At 36.9% G+C, this 16,521-nt stretch overlaps 1 protein-coding gene across 2 annotated transcripts in view; it reads right to left on the bottom strand.

Moving 5' to 3' along the window:
- Positions 1-16,521, bottom strand: part of grid1a (glutamate receptor, ionotropic, delta 1a) — a 233,530-nt gene that overhangs the window by 87,654 nt on the left and 129,355 nt on the right. For both annotated transcript variants that reach the window (XM_016668021.1, XM_016668022.1), the window contains exon 3: positions 12,355-12,639. In XM_016668021.1, the coding sequence (XP_016523507.1) occupies positions 12,355-12,639 (285 nt within the window). The remainder of the gene's footprint in view (positions 1-12,354; positions 12,640-16,521) is intronic.

The following is a 16,521-nucleotide window of genomic DNA, read 5'->3' on the forward strand; positions in this document are numbered from 1 at the left end:
CGTCCACAGTTTACAATACTTTGAGTTTTTGAATAAGGAATGCATTAAGTGGATATGATGATTAGCATTCAACAAATAAGAACTTGAGTGTGATGTGCATTGGTATTCAGCCACGTATTTTATCTCTGAAAAAAACCATCCAGAGCAACTGGCTGCATTGGAAAGATTCATTAGGTTTGTTAGATAACAGAACAAATTACATCATAAAAGACGCACTTAAAAGAATGTGAAGCGTCAAACATCTCAGAACGCCGTTCAATCCTTTAGCTTATTGTGGAAGAAGCTTAGTACAATGTTATACACACCAAGACATCAACCAGAGTTATGTGTTTCTGAAGAGGACTAATGAACGCAGCCGCCAAAAGACACGTGGTAAATCTGAACCTTTTGGCCTCCACCTAAAGCACTTTGTAGCAGAAAACTGGCACTGCACTTTGCCCCCAACAAGGCCACTGACAGGGTGGGAGAGAGGTCCAGCTGTAATCTGTGGTTGATGTTGAAACTGGTTGGAGGCATGTTGTGCAGCTGTCACAGTAAACAAGAAGGATCAAAGACTGCTACGAGGAGTTCAAATCGAAACATGTTAATGCAACATACTCCTCTCAGCAGGGCTTATGCACTGTAGTCTATGGCAGGCCAGCAGTGCCACAATTCAATAAATTAAAAGCTCACAAAACAAGTATTTATACATGTGAGAGTTGAAACTTGAGTCATGGGTCAAAGAAAGTATCCATCTTTAGCTTAAAAAATTTAGAAATAATTTCCTCCATTTTAAGATTTTCAGTTACTGGTAATTATTTCAGCATTATTTCATTCATGGTCCAGTGCTACAGCACACCGTGAATTTATTTGATCCCTCATCATCAAATTAAAATTAGTTGGGGCTAAAATTACTACTTGGTCAGTAGGTGGGATGCTGGGCAGATGCTATGGTTAATTTGAGACACAGAAGCAGTTTGAATTACTTCATCAATTGTTTAACACGCTCATCCGTATGGGGTCACAAGAAGGGCCGGTCAGGTCGCCATTCAATCTTAGAGTGTCATATATAAGAAATACTTATTTAAAAAGTTGATATTTATGGATGATCTACTTGTATAGTTCCTTAATTTTGTTTGAATTTCATAAATTGAATAATAAAATGAAACCTTGAAAAATGATGGTCTATTAAAAGTAAATCATAAATGTGTGTTTCAATGTGGCAAAATCTCAAAAACCAAAGTCACTGCAAAACATGTTTTTTTTTTTTCCCCAACACGTTTCTTTAGCAGGGTCAAGATTTCAAATACAACCATCTGCAATTTGAGGACCATTTTTGAGCCAAACAACACAGAAGCCTGCAGAGTCCTTACAGCAAAAGAAGCCTTTTCTGTTAGCAAGTTTGCCTTTCACCGAGGGAGATGAACTCCCCTGGCCTCGACTTGTAGTGGGTCCTTTTTTTTTGTTCTTTTCAACTAATAAACATTAGTTAAGCAGTCGTACTCGACTGCACTTTAGCAGTTTCAAAAAGCCAGTTTTAAATCAACAGAAGTTGGACTCAAGGAAGCAAAAAGTATCAGTTATAAAAGAGAAATACCAAAGACTGTAGAAAAGAGAACCGAACATAAAAAAAAAGAGGCGAGGGTCTTTTAGTCAGCAGCTCATTATAGAATTATCATATAATTGTGTTTTCTTATTACAAAAGGATATATTGTATTTAAGATAAGGCAGTATCCTGTTTCCCAAGGACCAAAAGTAAAAAGGAAATAAGTTTGTGTCTGTTCCTCAGGGATGTAATTATGAGACATCCTTTCACAAAAGAAAATCAAAATATGGGTTGAAAATGTACAATGATAAAGCTTTTTTATGCCTGATACTGGAATGAATTAGCTCCCTTGACATCCTCTATTACACAAAGCTACAGTTTGCCCTTGGGGGCAAGAGAAGCCTTTTTTTTTTTTTAAAAAAGACGACTTCAATATCTTACATTCTCAATGAAAATCCTGTTTTGCCAGCACAAATTCAAATATGTATTCAAAACAAAACTACAATAGGAATCTTTTATTTTTATGAGCATCAGTCGATCTTTAAAGCCAAGTGAAAAGGCCAAAGGTGTTTGGCTGTTGCTGATATATTGACTTTTTTTCTCACAAATTTCTATTATGAGAATTGTGTGAGAGGAGCGCTCAGGTTATGCCGACGTCATGGTTTGGTAAATGTGCGATTGGTTCATTCAAAACATCCACGCTAAATAGATGAAAATCTGTTTGATGTAAAATGGAAACACTTGTTTTCCCTGAGAACTGGCCTAAAATTCTCAACATTTACCAATCTCTGCGTCACTAAATTCAAAATAAGACTGCAGTGACGTTAAGTTTTAAAGATTTGAATGTATTTTTCACAAATGGCATGATGCAACATACATTTACAGTGAGATATCTTAAACAACCTCACTACTTGACACATTGGCACAAGTTGGTTGGTTGTAAAACAGTTGCTTTGATGTTGATTATATTACTTGCCTTGTTTAATGTTTTAAGCTATCAGCATCAAATGTTAGCTTGTTTTGTTTGAAACACTTGCACAGCCAGATATATTGTAGTTGAAGACAAAATCCCTTGGGGCATCGTTATTTCTGCTACAAAGCTTTTGTACACACTAATTACCACTGCTTTTTCATAAACAAAAAAATCTATTAGTTTGGGACGGCATTCAGAAAAGTGGAGGGGAAACAGCAGGAAGCCTGATGTAACATCTCGTGTTTTGTGTCAAGATACACAATTAATGATCAGCTATCTGACATAATTCATTCAATAACCAGGTGAAATGTTTAGAGTTTTGGAACTTTGTGATTCAGGTGAAAATACCAATTCATCTTTTATATACAGTCCCACCAGTGTGTTTTTTTTTTTTTGCGCTGATGTCTATCTATTACTTTATTGTGAATTTTCAACAAAAATGTTCAATACCATTGGGTTTAAATGGCTGCTACCTCCCCTGCAGGTGGCGGTCTTTTTTTCCTCAGCCTCAGACTCACTTAATTTCAGGTCATAATCCATGATCGATATACTGAGTAACACAAATCAAGCCATTTCAGTTCTACAAAGAATAAAAATGCTTGTGTATCTAATTTGTCAAATTTTTTCTCAACTTTTTTAATATGTAGATATTGGAAAAGGTTGATGAGGGGAAAAAATATTGCTAAATTCCTTTAAAATATTTCTAATTAGCAAGGTGATATGATAAAAAAAGGGAAAAAAAACAACGAAACTAATAATTATGTTTGAATTAAATAAAGCCAGATGATCCAGACACAAACAACTCATCTCAACTACAATTCAGTGGAAAGTAGGACAATTCCTTTAACGACCTAATCTATTCATTAACAATTCATTCTGTAAGCTATAAGTTCAGGAGTTCAGTGACATGGGAAGGATAAATAAGAATACAACTTGATGAACGTGCCTTCATCGTTTCCAATAAATAGCTTCAAACTTTTCCACCCACATTAAAAGTTGTAAGACAAGACATAAACGCCAGACTAATCACGCTGACATGTTTTTAATGAAATGTGGGCATATTTTTATTGATTCTGCAGGCCATTATTATGTGAAAAACCAAATTAGCTTTGCAAAGCCTAACATTCAGGGTACTCATATGAGAATACAGTGCAGAAGCAGAGTGAGTGAATAGATGCAATGACATGGGCCAATTAAATGCAGCATGGGGAATCGCGTTTGAGAGGCGACGACTGTCATTCGGTGTTGACAGCGTTATGTAATTGAGTTTGACAGAAATTTGTTTGCATTATTCTTCTTCAGCTCTCAATTGGATCTCTGTCTGATGTTAAACAGAATCACTAAGCAAAAAGTCTCCAGGTTGTCTNAACACAGATTGGGCTATTTCTGTTATTAGAGTTAGACCCAGTGGAAACCATCTATCAACTGTTTAAGGACAGGCGCAGAAGAAATGTCCTCCCAGCAGGACCGACATCGACACCCGACCGAAGCACTGAGATCAGAGTACTTACATCAACTATATTTACACTCTCACGACCACAATCCCTTGTGAAAAAAACTAATTTATGATGTCCTTGATTGGGGGACGTAATGAGACACTTCTGGTTGCTCTCACAGGTGATAGCAGGAGCTGTTCAACGTGTCTTCAATTTAGCATTTGAAAATGGAAAATAAAAGCACTCCAGCAGCCACTGAATTACTCGCGTGTAAAGAGTATTTGGGCAGTCAACATGCTATCAGCAGCAGACAGGAGTGAGAGCTCTCTTGCAGAATTAATAAGACAAGTCAGAAGGCCAGGCAGGCCAGAGCTAAGATCTAAGTAAAATGGAAACTGGAGAAAGGCTAAAAAAACCTAATTAACTTATAACACTCCAAGTAAAAGTTACACTTTGAATTTTAACACTTCTGTCTTCGTCTTTGGGTAAAAGCCAACGTTTCGCCTGTGTAGTTGCAGATCAGCATGGTGCTTGAACATCCCTCGCCTTAAAAACAAACTACACAAATCTCACAACCTGTCTGCGAACAAACTGGTAAGTTGAGAGAAGCTTCAGTATGCTATCAGTTTTTATCAAAAGTCACTGTTGTTCCATTTTTAATTGATTTTTATTCTGGATAACCTAACGGCCCCTCTTCTACACCGATAGTACTTCTGTCTGCTGTGGGTAAGACACTGGCTGCTCATTAGTACTTAATCAAACAAAATGTTACTTAAACAGCTTTCGGCAACAATGATTATGTTCATACAAATATTTACATGGTCAATTAGAACCCATTCTGCACGACGTTTGAGTGCAGAAACAATTGCAAGGCAACTGTGTGCTGTTTGCAATTAAGTGAGTATTTGCAATTAACAGTTGGAGTTGTGTGATGGCTCTTCTGTTTCAGAGTTGCATAAAGAATGTTAATCGCCTCTGTGTTTGGCTGTCCATTGAAAGCTTATTGTGTGGTTGTTAGATACATAGTGTTGGATTTGCATGGAAGTTAAATATTTAGTTCTTTCTGCTGGACGGATCACAGATCTGGACAAAAACAAACTTTGAAAGTCCTGCTTGCTGCTTTTCTGTTGTGCACATTTGTGCTGTTATTACAACTTCAATATCATTGTGAATGTCGAGAGCAGCTCGTTAAACATAAGTTTTGCGATGTGATAATTATTTTTGAAACGCGTAAGCTGAATGAGGCGAGATGTTCTGTCTGCCCAGACCCACAATATGCTGGCATCATTAAGCAGAAAACGGCGGATCGAGTATGATTCCAGCACGTAGTTGTAGTTTTAGCAGCACTGAATGGTCCAATTTTTACTCGTTTGTTTACACTCGTGAAGTCCAAACATACATACATATTCCCTGTAGTTGCTTCGGGCCAAAGCCGGTCTGTGTTCACACCAGAAGTGGGCTGTACCAGAATCAATTTGGAAGCTGATTGAGACCACCTCATAAACTGGATCTCGGTCCAGTTGTTTGGTCAACACCAGGATGTGCTTGAGTGTATTCACATATGTACAAGGATCTGGACCAATAGGGGAAACGGACGGTGGGCGGGTTAGAGAGCACTAAATATATCTGGTGTGAAAACACCCTTACAGGTACAATGACAGATGAAAATGCCATGTATGCTCATCACTTGTTCCACATTGCGTCCACAGTTTACAATACTTTGAGTTTTTGAATAAGGAATGCATTAAGTGGATATGATGATTAGCATTCAACAAATAAGAACTTGAGTGTGATGTGCATTGGTATTCAGCCACGTATTTTATCTCTGAAAAAAACCATCCAGAGCAACTGGCTGCATTGGAAAGATTCATTAGGTTTGTTAGATAACAGAACAAATTACATCATAAAAGACGCACTTAAAAGAATGTGAAGCGTCAAACATCTCAGAATGCTGTTCAGTCCTTTAGCTTATTGTGGAAGAAGCTTAGTACAATGTTATACACACCAAGACATCAACCAGAGTTATGTGTTTCTGAAGAGGACTAATGAACGCAGCCGCCAAAAGACACGTGGTAAATCTGAACCTTTTGGCCTCCACCTAAAGCACTTTGTAGCAGAAAACTGGCACTGCACTTTGCCCCCAACAAGGCCACTGACAGGGTGGGAGAGAGGTCCAGCTGTAATCTGTGGTTGATGTTGAAACTGGTTGGAGGCATGTTGTGCAGCTGTCACAGTAAACAAGAAGGATCAAAGACTGCTACGAGGAGTTCAAATCGAAACATGTTAATGCAACATACTCCTCTCAGCAGGGCTTATGCACTGTAGTCTATGGCAGGCCAGCAGTGCCACAATTCAATAAATTAAAAGCTCACAAAACAAGTATTTATACATGTGAGAGTTGAAACTTGAGTCATGGGTCAAAGAAAGTATCCATCTTTAGCTTAAAAAATTTAGAAATAATTTCCTCCATTTTAAGATTTTCAGTTACTGGTAATTATTTCACCATTATGGTCCACTGCGACAGCACACCGTGAATTTATTTGATCCCTCATCATCAAATTAAAATTAGTTAGGGCTAAAATTACTACTTGGTCAGAAGGTGAGATGCTGGGCAGATGCTATGGTTAATTTGAGACACAGAAGCAGTTTGAATTACTTCATCAATTGTTTAACACGCTTATCCATATGGGGTCACAAGAAGGGCCGGTCAGGTCGCCATTCAATCTTAGAGTGTCATATATAAGAAATACTTATTTAAAAAGTTGATATTTATGGATGATCTACTTGTATAGTTCCTTAATTTTGTTTGAATTTCATAAATTGAATAATAAAATGAAACCTTGAAAAATGATGGTCTATTAAAAGTAAATCATAAATGTGTGTTTCAATGTGGCAAAATCTCAAAAACCAAAGTCACTGCAAAACATGTTTTTTTTTTTTCCCCAACACGTTTCTTTAGCAGGGTCAAGATTTCAAATACAACCATCTGCAATTTGAGGACCATTTTTGAGCCAAACAACACAGAAGCCTGCAGAGTCCTTACAGCAAAAGAAGCCTTTTCTGTTAGCAAGTTTGCCTTTCACCGAGGGAGATGAACTCCCCTGGCCTCGACTTGTAGTGGGTCCTTTTTTTTTGTTCTTTTCAACTAATAAACATTAGTTAAGCAGTCGTACTCGACTGCACTTTAGCAGTTTCAAAAAGCCAGTTTTAAATCAACAGAAGTTGGACTCAAGGAAGCAAAAAGTATCAGTTATAAAAGAGAAATACCAAAGACTGTAGAAAAGAGAACCGAACATAAAAAAAAAGAGGCGAGGGTCTTTTAGTCAGCAGCTCATTATAGAATTATCATATAATTGTGTTTTCTTATTACAAAAGGATATATTGTATTTAAGATAAGGCAGTATCCTGTTTCCCAAGGACCAAAAGTAAAAAGGAAATAAGTTTGTGTCTGTTCCTCAGGGATGTAATTATGAGACATCCTTTCACAAAAGAAAATCAAAATATGGGTTGAAAATGTACAATGATAAAGCTTTTTTATGCCTGATACTGGAATGAATTAGCTCCCTTGACATCCTCTATTACACAAAGCTACAGTTTGCCCTTGGGGGCAAGAGAAGCCTTTTTTTTTTAAAAAAGACGACTTCAATATCTTACATTCTCAATGAAAATCCTGTTTTGCCAGCACAAATTCAAATATGTATTCAAAACAAAACTACAATAGGAATCTTTTATTTTTATGAGCATCAGTCGATCTTTAAAGCCAAGTGAAAAGGCCAAAGGTGTTTGGCTGTTGCTGATATATTGACTTTTTTTCTCACAAATTTCTATTATGAGAATTGTGTGAGAGGAGCGCTCAGGTTATGCCGACGTCATGGTTTGGTAAATGTGCGATTGGTTCATTCAAAACATCCACGCTAAATAGATGAAAATCTGTTTGATGTAAAATGGAAACACTTGTTTTCCCTGAGAACTGGCCTAAAATTCTCAACATTTACCAATCTCTGTGTCACTAAATTCAAAATAAGACTGCAGTGACGTTAAGTTTTAAAGATTTGAATGTATTTTTCACAAATGGCATGATGCAACATACATTTACAGTGAGATATCTTAAACAACCTCACTACTTGACACATTGGCACAAGTTGGTTGGCTGTAAAACAGTTGCTTTGATGTTGATTATATTACTTGCCTTGTTTAATGTTTTAAGCTATCAGCATCAAATGTTAGCTTGTTTTGTTTGAAACACTTGCGCAGCCAGATATATTGTAGTTGAAGACAAAATCCCTTGGGGCATCGTTATTTCTGCTACAAAGCTTTTGTACACACTAATTACCACTGCTTTTTCATAAACAAAAAAATCTATTAGTTTGGGACGGCATTCAGAAAAGTGGAGGGGAAACAGCAGGAAGCCTGATGTAACATCTCGTGTTTTGTGTCAAGATACACAATTAATGATCAGCTATCTGACATAATTCATTCAATAACCAGGTGAAATGTTTAGAGTTTTGGAACTTTGTGATTCAGGTGAAAATACCAATTCATCTTTTATATACAGTCCCACCAGTGTGTTTTTTTTTTTGTGTGTTTTTTTTTTTTGCGCTGATGTATATGTATTACTTTACTGTGAATTTTCAACAAAAATGTTCAATAGCATTGGGTTTAAATGGCTGCTACCTCCCCTGCAGGTGGCGGTGTTTCTTTCCTCAGCCTCAGACTCACTTAATGTCAGGTCATAATCCATGATCGATATATTGAGTAACACAAATCAAGGCATTTCAGTTCTACAAAGAATAAAAATGCTTGTGTATCTAATTTGTCAAATTTTTTCTCAACTTTTTTAATATGTAGATATTGGAAAAGGTTGATGAGGGGAAAATATATTACTAAATTATTTCTAATTAGCAAGGTGATATGATAAAAAAAGGGAAAAAAAACAACGAAACTAATAATTATGTTTGAATTAAATAAAGCCAGATGATCCAGACACAAACAACTCATCTCAACTACAATTCAGTGGAAAGTAGGACAATTCCTTTAACGACCTAATCTATTCATTAACAATTCATTCTGTAAGCTATAAGTTCAGGAGTTCAGTGACATGGGAAGGATAAATAAGAATACAACTTGATGGACGTGCCTTCATCGTTTCCAATAAATAGCTTCAAACTTTTCCACCCACATTAAAAGTTGTAAGACAAGACGTAAACTCCAGACTAATCACGCTGACATGTTTTTAATGAAATGTGGGCATATTTTTATTGATTCTGCAGGCCATTATTATGTGAAAAACCAAATTAGCTTTGCAAAGCCTACCATTCAGGGTACTCATATGAGAATACAGTGCAGAAGCAGAGTGAGTGAATAGATATACTGACATGGGGCAATTAAATGCAACATGGGGAATCGCGTTTGAGAGGCGACGACTGTCATTCGGTGTTGACAGCGTTATGTAATTGAGTTTGACGGAAATGTGTTTGCATTATTCTTCTTCAGCTCTCAATTGGATCTCTGTCTGATGTTAAACAGAATCACTAAGCAAAAAGTCTCCAGGTTGTCTCACTGAAATTAGTCTTTTTTTTTTGTTTGTTTGTTTTTTACTCCAGCCTACATTTTACTTTATTCATTAGAAGTTTGTGTAAAACAGCTTGTTTTGCAAAGATTTAAGATCTTATGGCTTATTTTTTTAATTAAAAAGATCTTTAAAAAATACATAAGATTCTTTTGGTTTTGATATAAAGTGTTTCACCAAGATCTGAGGGCAGATAAGTTACATTCCTTTGTCATCACCAAAAAGTATATGTAGTGGTGAGTCTTACTATTTTGAATAATTTTTGATGAAGCACAAAACTGGGGGGCATAGCTGCAACATGTTACAGTGCTAAACAGTAGCAGTCATGATAAACTGGTTAAAATGATCATTCAGAATGTAGAACACCCTGTTTTTTTCTTGAGCCCCCGACTAATCGGTAACCAATCAAGTGTCTGTGTTTTTCATAAAAGTGAAAAATGCAGGGAAAATCAGATTGAGCATTCTTCAGTTACAAAGGGAAAAAAAAACAAAAAAAAACAAGAGATGTGTAACAACATGATACTGCAGAGCTTGTATATTAGTCATTTCTGATTCATAAAAGGAGATGGAAGCATTTGAGTCTTGCCAGAATCACAGAACAGTTTTAATTGTCGAGGCGTTTGGAAACGTTGCCACATGGAGAAGTGGACCAATCTGCTGTGTGGGGGGGATTTTCTCCCCATTTTAGTCCATCTAGGGATCTACAATATGCTTTAAAGTAGTATTACTAACATTGAATACACTGCAACCACAGACAACAAGAAAAAATATTAAGTGGTCTTTGAAAATGATGTTGCGTACAGAGCTGACCTGTCTTGAGTCTGTGTAAACTTTCTCAATATCCGTGTGCGCGCACAACACCGTTTCACAGAACCCAGGAGACGAGGGAAACTCCTGCATACTCAGCATCAATTGTTGTACAAATATAGAATAAAAAATGTGTGACTTTCTTATTAACCTACGTATATTCATATCCATCACATCTAAGCATTTTGACTGTTTACTTGTTTCAGAAGGAGGTTAGTCAGATTTATTGATCTGCAGATGATCAAGCTGGTAGGACAGACGGGCGGGTAATTAGCCAAACAGACCAACAGAAAATAACGATGTTAGAAAAAACATACCAGCCTACAGGTATTAAAGCTATTCCAAGACGGCTCATCACAGGCTGACAGCAAGACAGTTATAAAGAAAAGCAAAGGCAAAACAGATGGTCATACACAAAGTGACCCAACCTGAATGACAGATGTATGAGGAACATACATATGGCTAGATAGTCAACGAAAAGACAAGACAGATCATCCTACAGATCGACAGGTGCTGCTTAATGGTGGCTCTTTTTGCTTTTATGAGAACAAACTTCTTTGAACAGTCAGGCACAGTTAAAAAACAACAAGGTGTGTAACTATGAACCTTCATTACATTTACACTCACCAGATCATTTATTAGGCACACCTTTTAATCAACACATCAACCAATCACACGGCAGCTAATCAATGCATGCAGACAAGGTCAGGAAGTTACAAAAAATGAAAAGGAAGAAAAAAGAAAAAAAGAACAGTCAGTAAGCAGCAGCTGTGTGTACAAAAAATGTCTTGTCGATGTAAAAAGGAGTCTGGACAGAGTTGTTCAAGAAGACAATAAAAAGGCAACAGGAACTACAATAAGAACCTGTTGAACCCTGGTAAGGGTCGCACAGCCGCTGTTTAAGGGTCTGGTGCCCGCTGGATTTTACTATTCAAATTCAACACAATTTATTTATTTTACTTTAAAATACGACGTCAAAAAAAAAAAAACTTCACATCAATATATGCAGCAAATATGGTTCATTTTTGACTTTTAACTTTTAAAGAAAACATTTTAAGAAAAAAAAAATTAGCACTTATTTATGTTTACTCTGTGACAAAAACATGTAACAAAATTTCTACTCCATATAAAAGCATGAGCCTGCCTGACCTTTATTGCTGATCAGGTTAATCATGACAGAGTAATGTGTCTACTTCCAGCAGGATGATGCACCAAACTGGTTTCTTGAACAAGATGATGACGTCACTGCGCTCAGGTTCCTCTATTGGCAGTTTTATTGACAAAATGAGGTTCAATCCAGTAAACCAAATTGAGTGGCCTTTATTTACATAAAGCACCATCTCTTTATGTCCAAACAAAAACGCTGACTTTAGGGGGCTAAAAATTAACTAAATAAATATGTTTTGGGTTTTTGTTCCCCCTCATTACGCTCCAAGTAAGAAACGTATTGGCTAGCAATCAAAAATACTATTGTGAGAAAAGCTAAAACAGCTAAAATTTCTCTTTATCTTTTTGGTTTGCTAATAATTACTTCACCCACAGCATTTCGAGGATCTCTAATGTGGGTCAAGAAAGGTCTGCTCCCAAGGGATATCCTGGTAGAAATAGATACACGAGTGAAAAAGATCTATGAATAGACTCAGCTGGAGGGAGAAACACGGACAAAATAAGGCTGCCATGAGTGAGCTAATTAGGGTTTAAATTGACTCTTTATGAAGAGGCTACAGATGGTGAAGGCAGTAACAACATCATGTGTCTTTTTGCACCAATCTTCAATTAAACTCTGTATTTATTTTAAAGCGACGTGAACTTCTTTGCAGGAATCTGTTGAGGAAATTGTATTTTTTTTAATTACATTTACATAGTTCCCTATTTTGTGTACTCTGAGGATATAAGTCTAGTTTGAGCTTTTAGTGGACTGATCATGAATGCTGAAAAAACGAAAGATGGTTTTGCGGCATGAAATAAAGCTCCTGACGGCTACGCAATATTCATGTTTACAAGGCACACCCAGCAATCCGCCGAGTTATCGAGCTTCACTTACCGTAGTCGCTCTCGTAAAAGATGATAAACTTTTGCCAGTGAAACTCTGAGACGAGGGTAAGCAGGACGTCGTTGATGCGAACGGGCGGACGGGCGGCCAGCGTGTAGCTCTCTCCGTCCGGGCTGGGGTTGAGCTGGCAGGCGGTGCGGGGTCCACCGTCCCCGTTTCTTTGGATGAAGAGGTGAGGGATGTGCATCGCATCCGTTAGAGACTGGAGGGCGCTCGCAGCGGCACAACCCGTAGACGTAACCAGCGCAAGGATCCCCTGGTTCATTAATTCACATGCTGGACAAAAGTAAAGAGACACGAGAGGGTTAGAACCACAGAAGAAAAAAAAAAAACTAAATGGGGAAAAAAAGGGACAAAAGAAGTTTAAAAAGGTGACTCGTAGGCCAGTTTTACACTTAGAGTTTCAAAACAGGAAATATTTGATCCTGTCATTACAGATTAATGACTGAAACAAATTCCAGATTGCTCATCTGTACATGTGTTCCCTTCCCTCACAAATGCGGGGGAAAAAAAAGTTTCCCGCATTTTCCCGCAAAGGTCAACTGAGAGATTCAGTAATGTTTTAGAAAAAAATGCATGAAAGACACAAGATAGAGGAGTCCAAAATAATGCCACTGCCAAACAGTTCTCCAGAGTGACGTCTAAAGACACTGAATGATAATACCTTTAGGAAAATTGTTCTCCCAGGGATGAAATTTGACTTTTTAAAATGTGAATTTCAAAAGAAACTTCACTGATTTCTCAAAGAGAATGCTGCTTTAAAACAGCAACTTGCAACTTACGAGTACAAAGTCTGTCAACACGCTTTGCTGCCTAAATTTGCTTAAACTTAATTAAGTAATATTGTTTGTTCTGTCAAGCAGAGGATTAATTAAACTTTCACTTTAAATATAGTTTGTAATGTCATAATTTGTGTATGACTCATAAATTTATCATCCAAAACATTTCCAGTCTCTGTTGCTATTGCCATGCAAGATTTTGACATTGAAATGCGACATGATTTTACTGGTTTTAATGTGAGTAAAAGTGCTTGTAATGTGGAAAAATGCCTCAGCAGCGTCGAGGCTGTTAGCACTCTGATGATTTTGCAGCAGCAGTCTGAATGGACGGATATACTGACCAACAACATATGATCTGTTTGTTGTGCTTGTGTTGCACTATAACGAGGAAAATGGCAAAAAGGTGTGAAAGTCTGTGCAATATGCACTCACGGAGGAAGGATTCTTTCAGATATATTTGGGGAAAAAAAGCAAGCAGGACATTTTATTAATTTTGTTTTGCATTTTTTGAGAATTTTGAAACAAAACCACAAAATTTCCATCCAAGGTCGCCATATTGTGAACTCTCTCAGTCTGTGTTTTCTTTTTAGTCTGGAGAAAAACAAAAGAAAAATATACTGTGAGCAAAATTGTTAGGCATGTGTTTATTTCAGTCATTTTAAGGTATATTTTCAAACTCAAAGCTGAATTAACTTGAATACTTTATGCATCACATGATGTGCATCTGTGTAATGAGGGAGGATTTGGCTTAAGAAAGTCAACACCCCATATCAAGATGTGAATAGTTATTAAACGGTTTCTTTTCTTTAGGGGAAACGTCCCTCCAAAAAGATTTAACTGACTGAAAAGTAAGCAATTAGCAAAAGTCTCTTCGAGGGATGTAGAACTCTTGAAATTGCTAAGACGTGATCATAAAACCATTCAATTGTTTTGTAGCAAATAGTAAACAGGCTCACAAAAAACATGTTAAGAAAACAAGAAGATAATAATTAACTGCCAAGGATTTGACAAAAATCATGCACGAAGCTACCAGGAATCCATCAAGGACTGTCATTTTCCATAACTGCAACCTAAAGGATGTTCATAGCTCAGAGACTTGGCCGAGGTAAGGAAGGAGTTTTGACTTTTTGAAAAATGACAATGATTTCTATGCAGGACAGTTCTCTGTCACATGCACATAAGTATTCATATGTGTGTTTAAAGGCATTAAAGGTGGAAAAACTGATGATCTTTCCTTCCCTCACCTGACCTGAACCCAGTTCAGAAATTGATGACCAGCAGTTCTGATGTTTAGTTTTTTAATTCTCACGTAAAGAGATGACAGTGAAAAAGACGGGACAATGTGTGATTTTCATTTAGTGGAATAATGACTCTGCACAATTGTTGCCCATTAATTGTGCGCGCATGAAAATTCTCCTAAGAAAGCGAAAACCTCACTTTCACGTTTTGCGCTTCGACTTTTTGGATTAACCAAGAGCACTGAAGTCGTTGATTAATAAAAAAAAGATTAATCCTCAAAAATAAGACTTGTTTAATAATTCTGCATTTAACGTAAGACTTTACGTGGTTTTTTTTTTAGGATTTAGCAACATTGTGCAAAAGGTAGATTAAGCAAAAATTGGTTATTTGTGAATCCCGCTAAGGGCTTCAGGATTACATGAGAGCCTCAGCATGTGGGAGGCAAATCAGGGGAAACGCATGGAGTTCAAAAACCACAGTTGTATCCTAATATGTGCAGATGAAGGATTCAGTCCGGGAGGCATCATCTAATCCATGTCTACAGACAAAGACGGTGATTAAAGGGAAGATTTTGTTGAAGGTAAAGAACCCCCTCAAAGGCAACAGATAAATGAGCTGCAAGAGTTCAGGCCTTAGCAAAACACAATGGAATGACATGAGTGGGAGGAATCAAATAAAGATCCAGAATATGTTAGTGGGATGAAAAGGCTTAGATGACCAGCAGACGCCTCGGTTAACTTGACGCTCTTCCCGTGACCTTCACTCTCTCCCCGGCTTTCATGTATGGCGATGGTAAAACTGTGTAAACAGGAAGGGATTAAAACGCTCGCCATGTCTGGCGGGTGCTTAGGATTCTTACGTTCTGATTTACGAATCTCTTTTAAGCATGTCGACATGTCTGGGACGATGCAGAATGTCAGATAATGTTCAAAGATGAAAATTTGAAATCGACTTGAACTTTGCAGATTGATGTGTAAATATTTGGGCCAGCTGCGAGATGCGAGGTGGCAATAACCGGCTTTCCTAATCAGCAACTTTGACTTTGTTTGTTGCAATTATTTTTTTAAAGACCCCAGGTTAATGCTTCTGCCTAGTCTAACAACAGCATAAAAAAAAGAAGTCAATCTGCATGTAACTTCAAGTTGATTCTTATACAGAGTTGCGTATCACTCCTCCAACGGGATTTGCAAATGACACAGGACAGATAAGAACCACTCCCATGTTTTAAAAATTGACTGTTTTCAACAACAATGCAGCTTTCCACACAATATTGAAAAAGTTTTTGTGGAATTTTTCAAAATTTTGTGAATTTATAAGCAGAAACTTTAAGGATTTCATGTGACACACCAACAAAGTAGTTCAAAGCTCTGAAGTAGAAAACACATTGGAAAGTAAAACATAAAACGTGTCATTTCTAAAATCTCCATTGAGATTTTATAAATGTCCATTCCATTTGATGCCATTCTGGACCAATGGGTGAGTGCAAAGGTACCACAAGAAACATTTAGAGTTAACATTTTTCTGTAGAGTTCAGGTCGTTGTTCACATTTCCACAACAGAATACGTCTCTGTTACGTTTTACTAAATTTTTTACAGAATTTATTGTTTTTGATTGAACGGATCACCTACAATAATATGTAGCATACAATAAATGTGTGTATTTTATAAAACAGTGATTCTTGAGAATAGGGACAAAACAGGTCCTATGGATAAAGCACAAAATTTGAATAAAATATACACAAACTATAATTTTTTTCAAATATCTGACTCAACTAACCTGGTTCATGTGAGCACAACAATGTATATTTTCCAGGTATTTGCTGAATATTTTTTTATTTTAAACATTGTAGTCGGTGGATGATGCCTGTAAAAGCCCTTGTCCAGGAGCAGAACTCAACACAATATAATAGTTTAAAATAATTAAAGAAATACTAGAATTATATATTGTGGCAATTAAGTATAAGTAGTCATATAAATAATTATAGAGGTATCAATAAATTGAATTAAAAATCATTTATATATATATTTTCCAACTCCTTTGAAATTTGTCCCTAGTTTTTGTCAACAGCATCAGAAATGAAAAGAATGTAAAAAAATCAGGCATTATTGGGGGGCACCAGAACTTCTGAGGACCCCATGA

The sequence above is a fragment of the Poecilia formosa genome, unplaced genomic scaffold, assembly GCF_000485575.1.
Source record: "Poecilia formosa unplaced genomic scaffold, Poecilia_formosa-5.1.2 Scaffold12, whole genome shotgun sequence".
Classification (NCBI taxonomy): Eukaryota; Metazoa; Chordata; class Actinopteri; order Cyprinodontiformes; family Poeciliidae; genus Poecilia; species Poecilia formosa.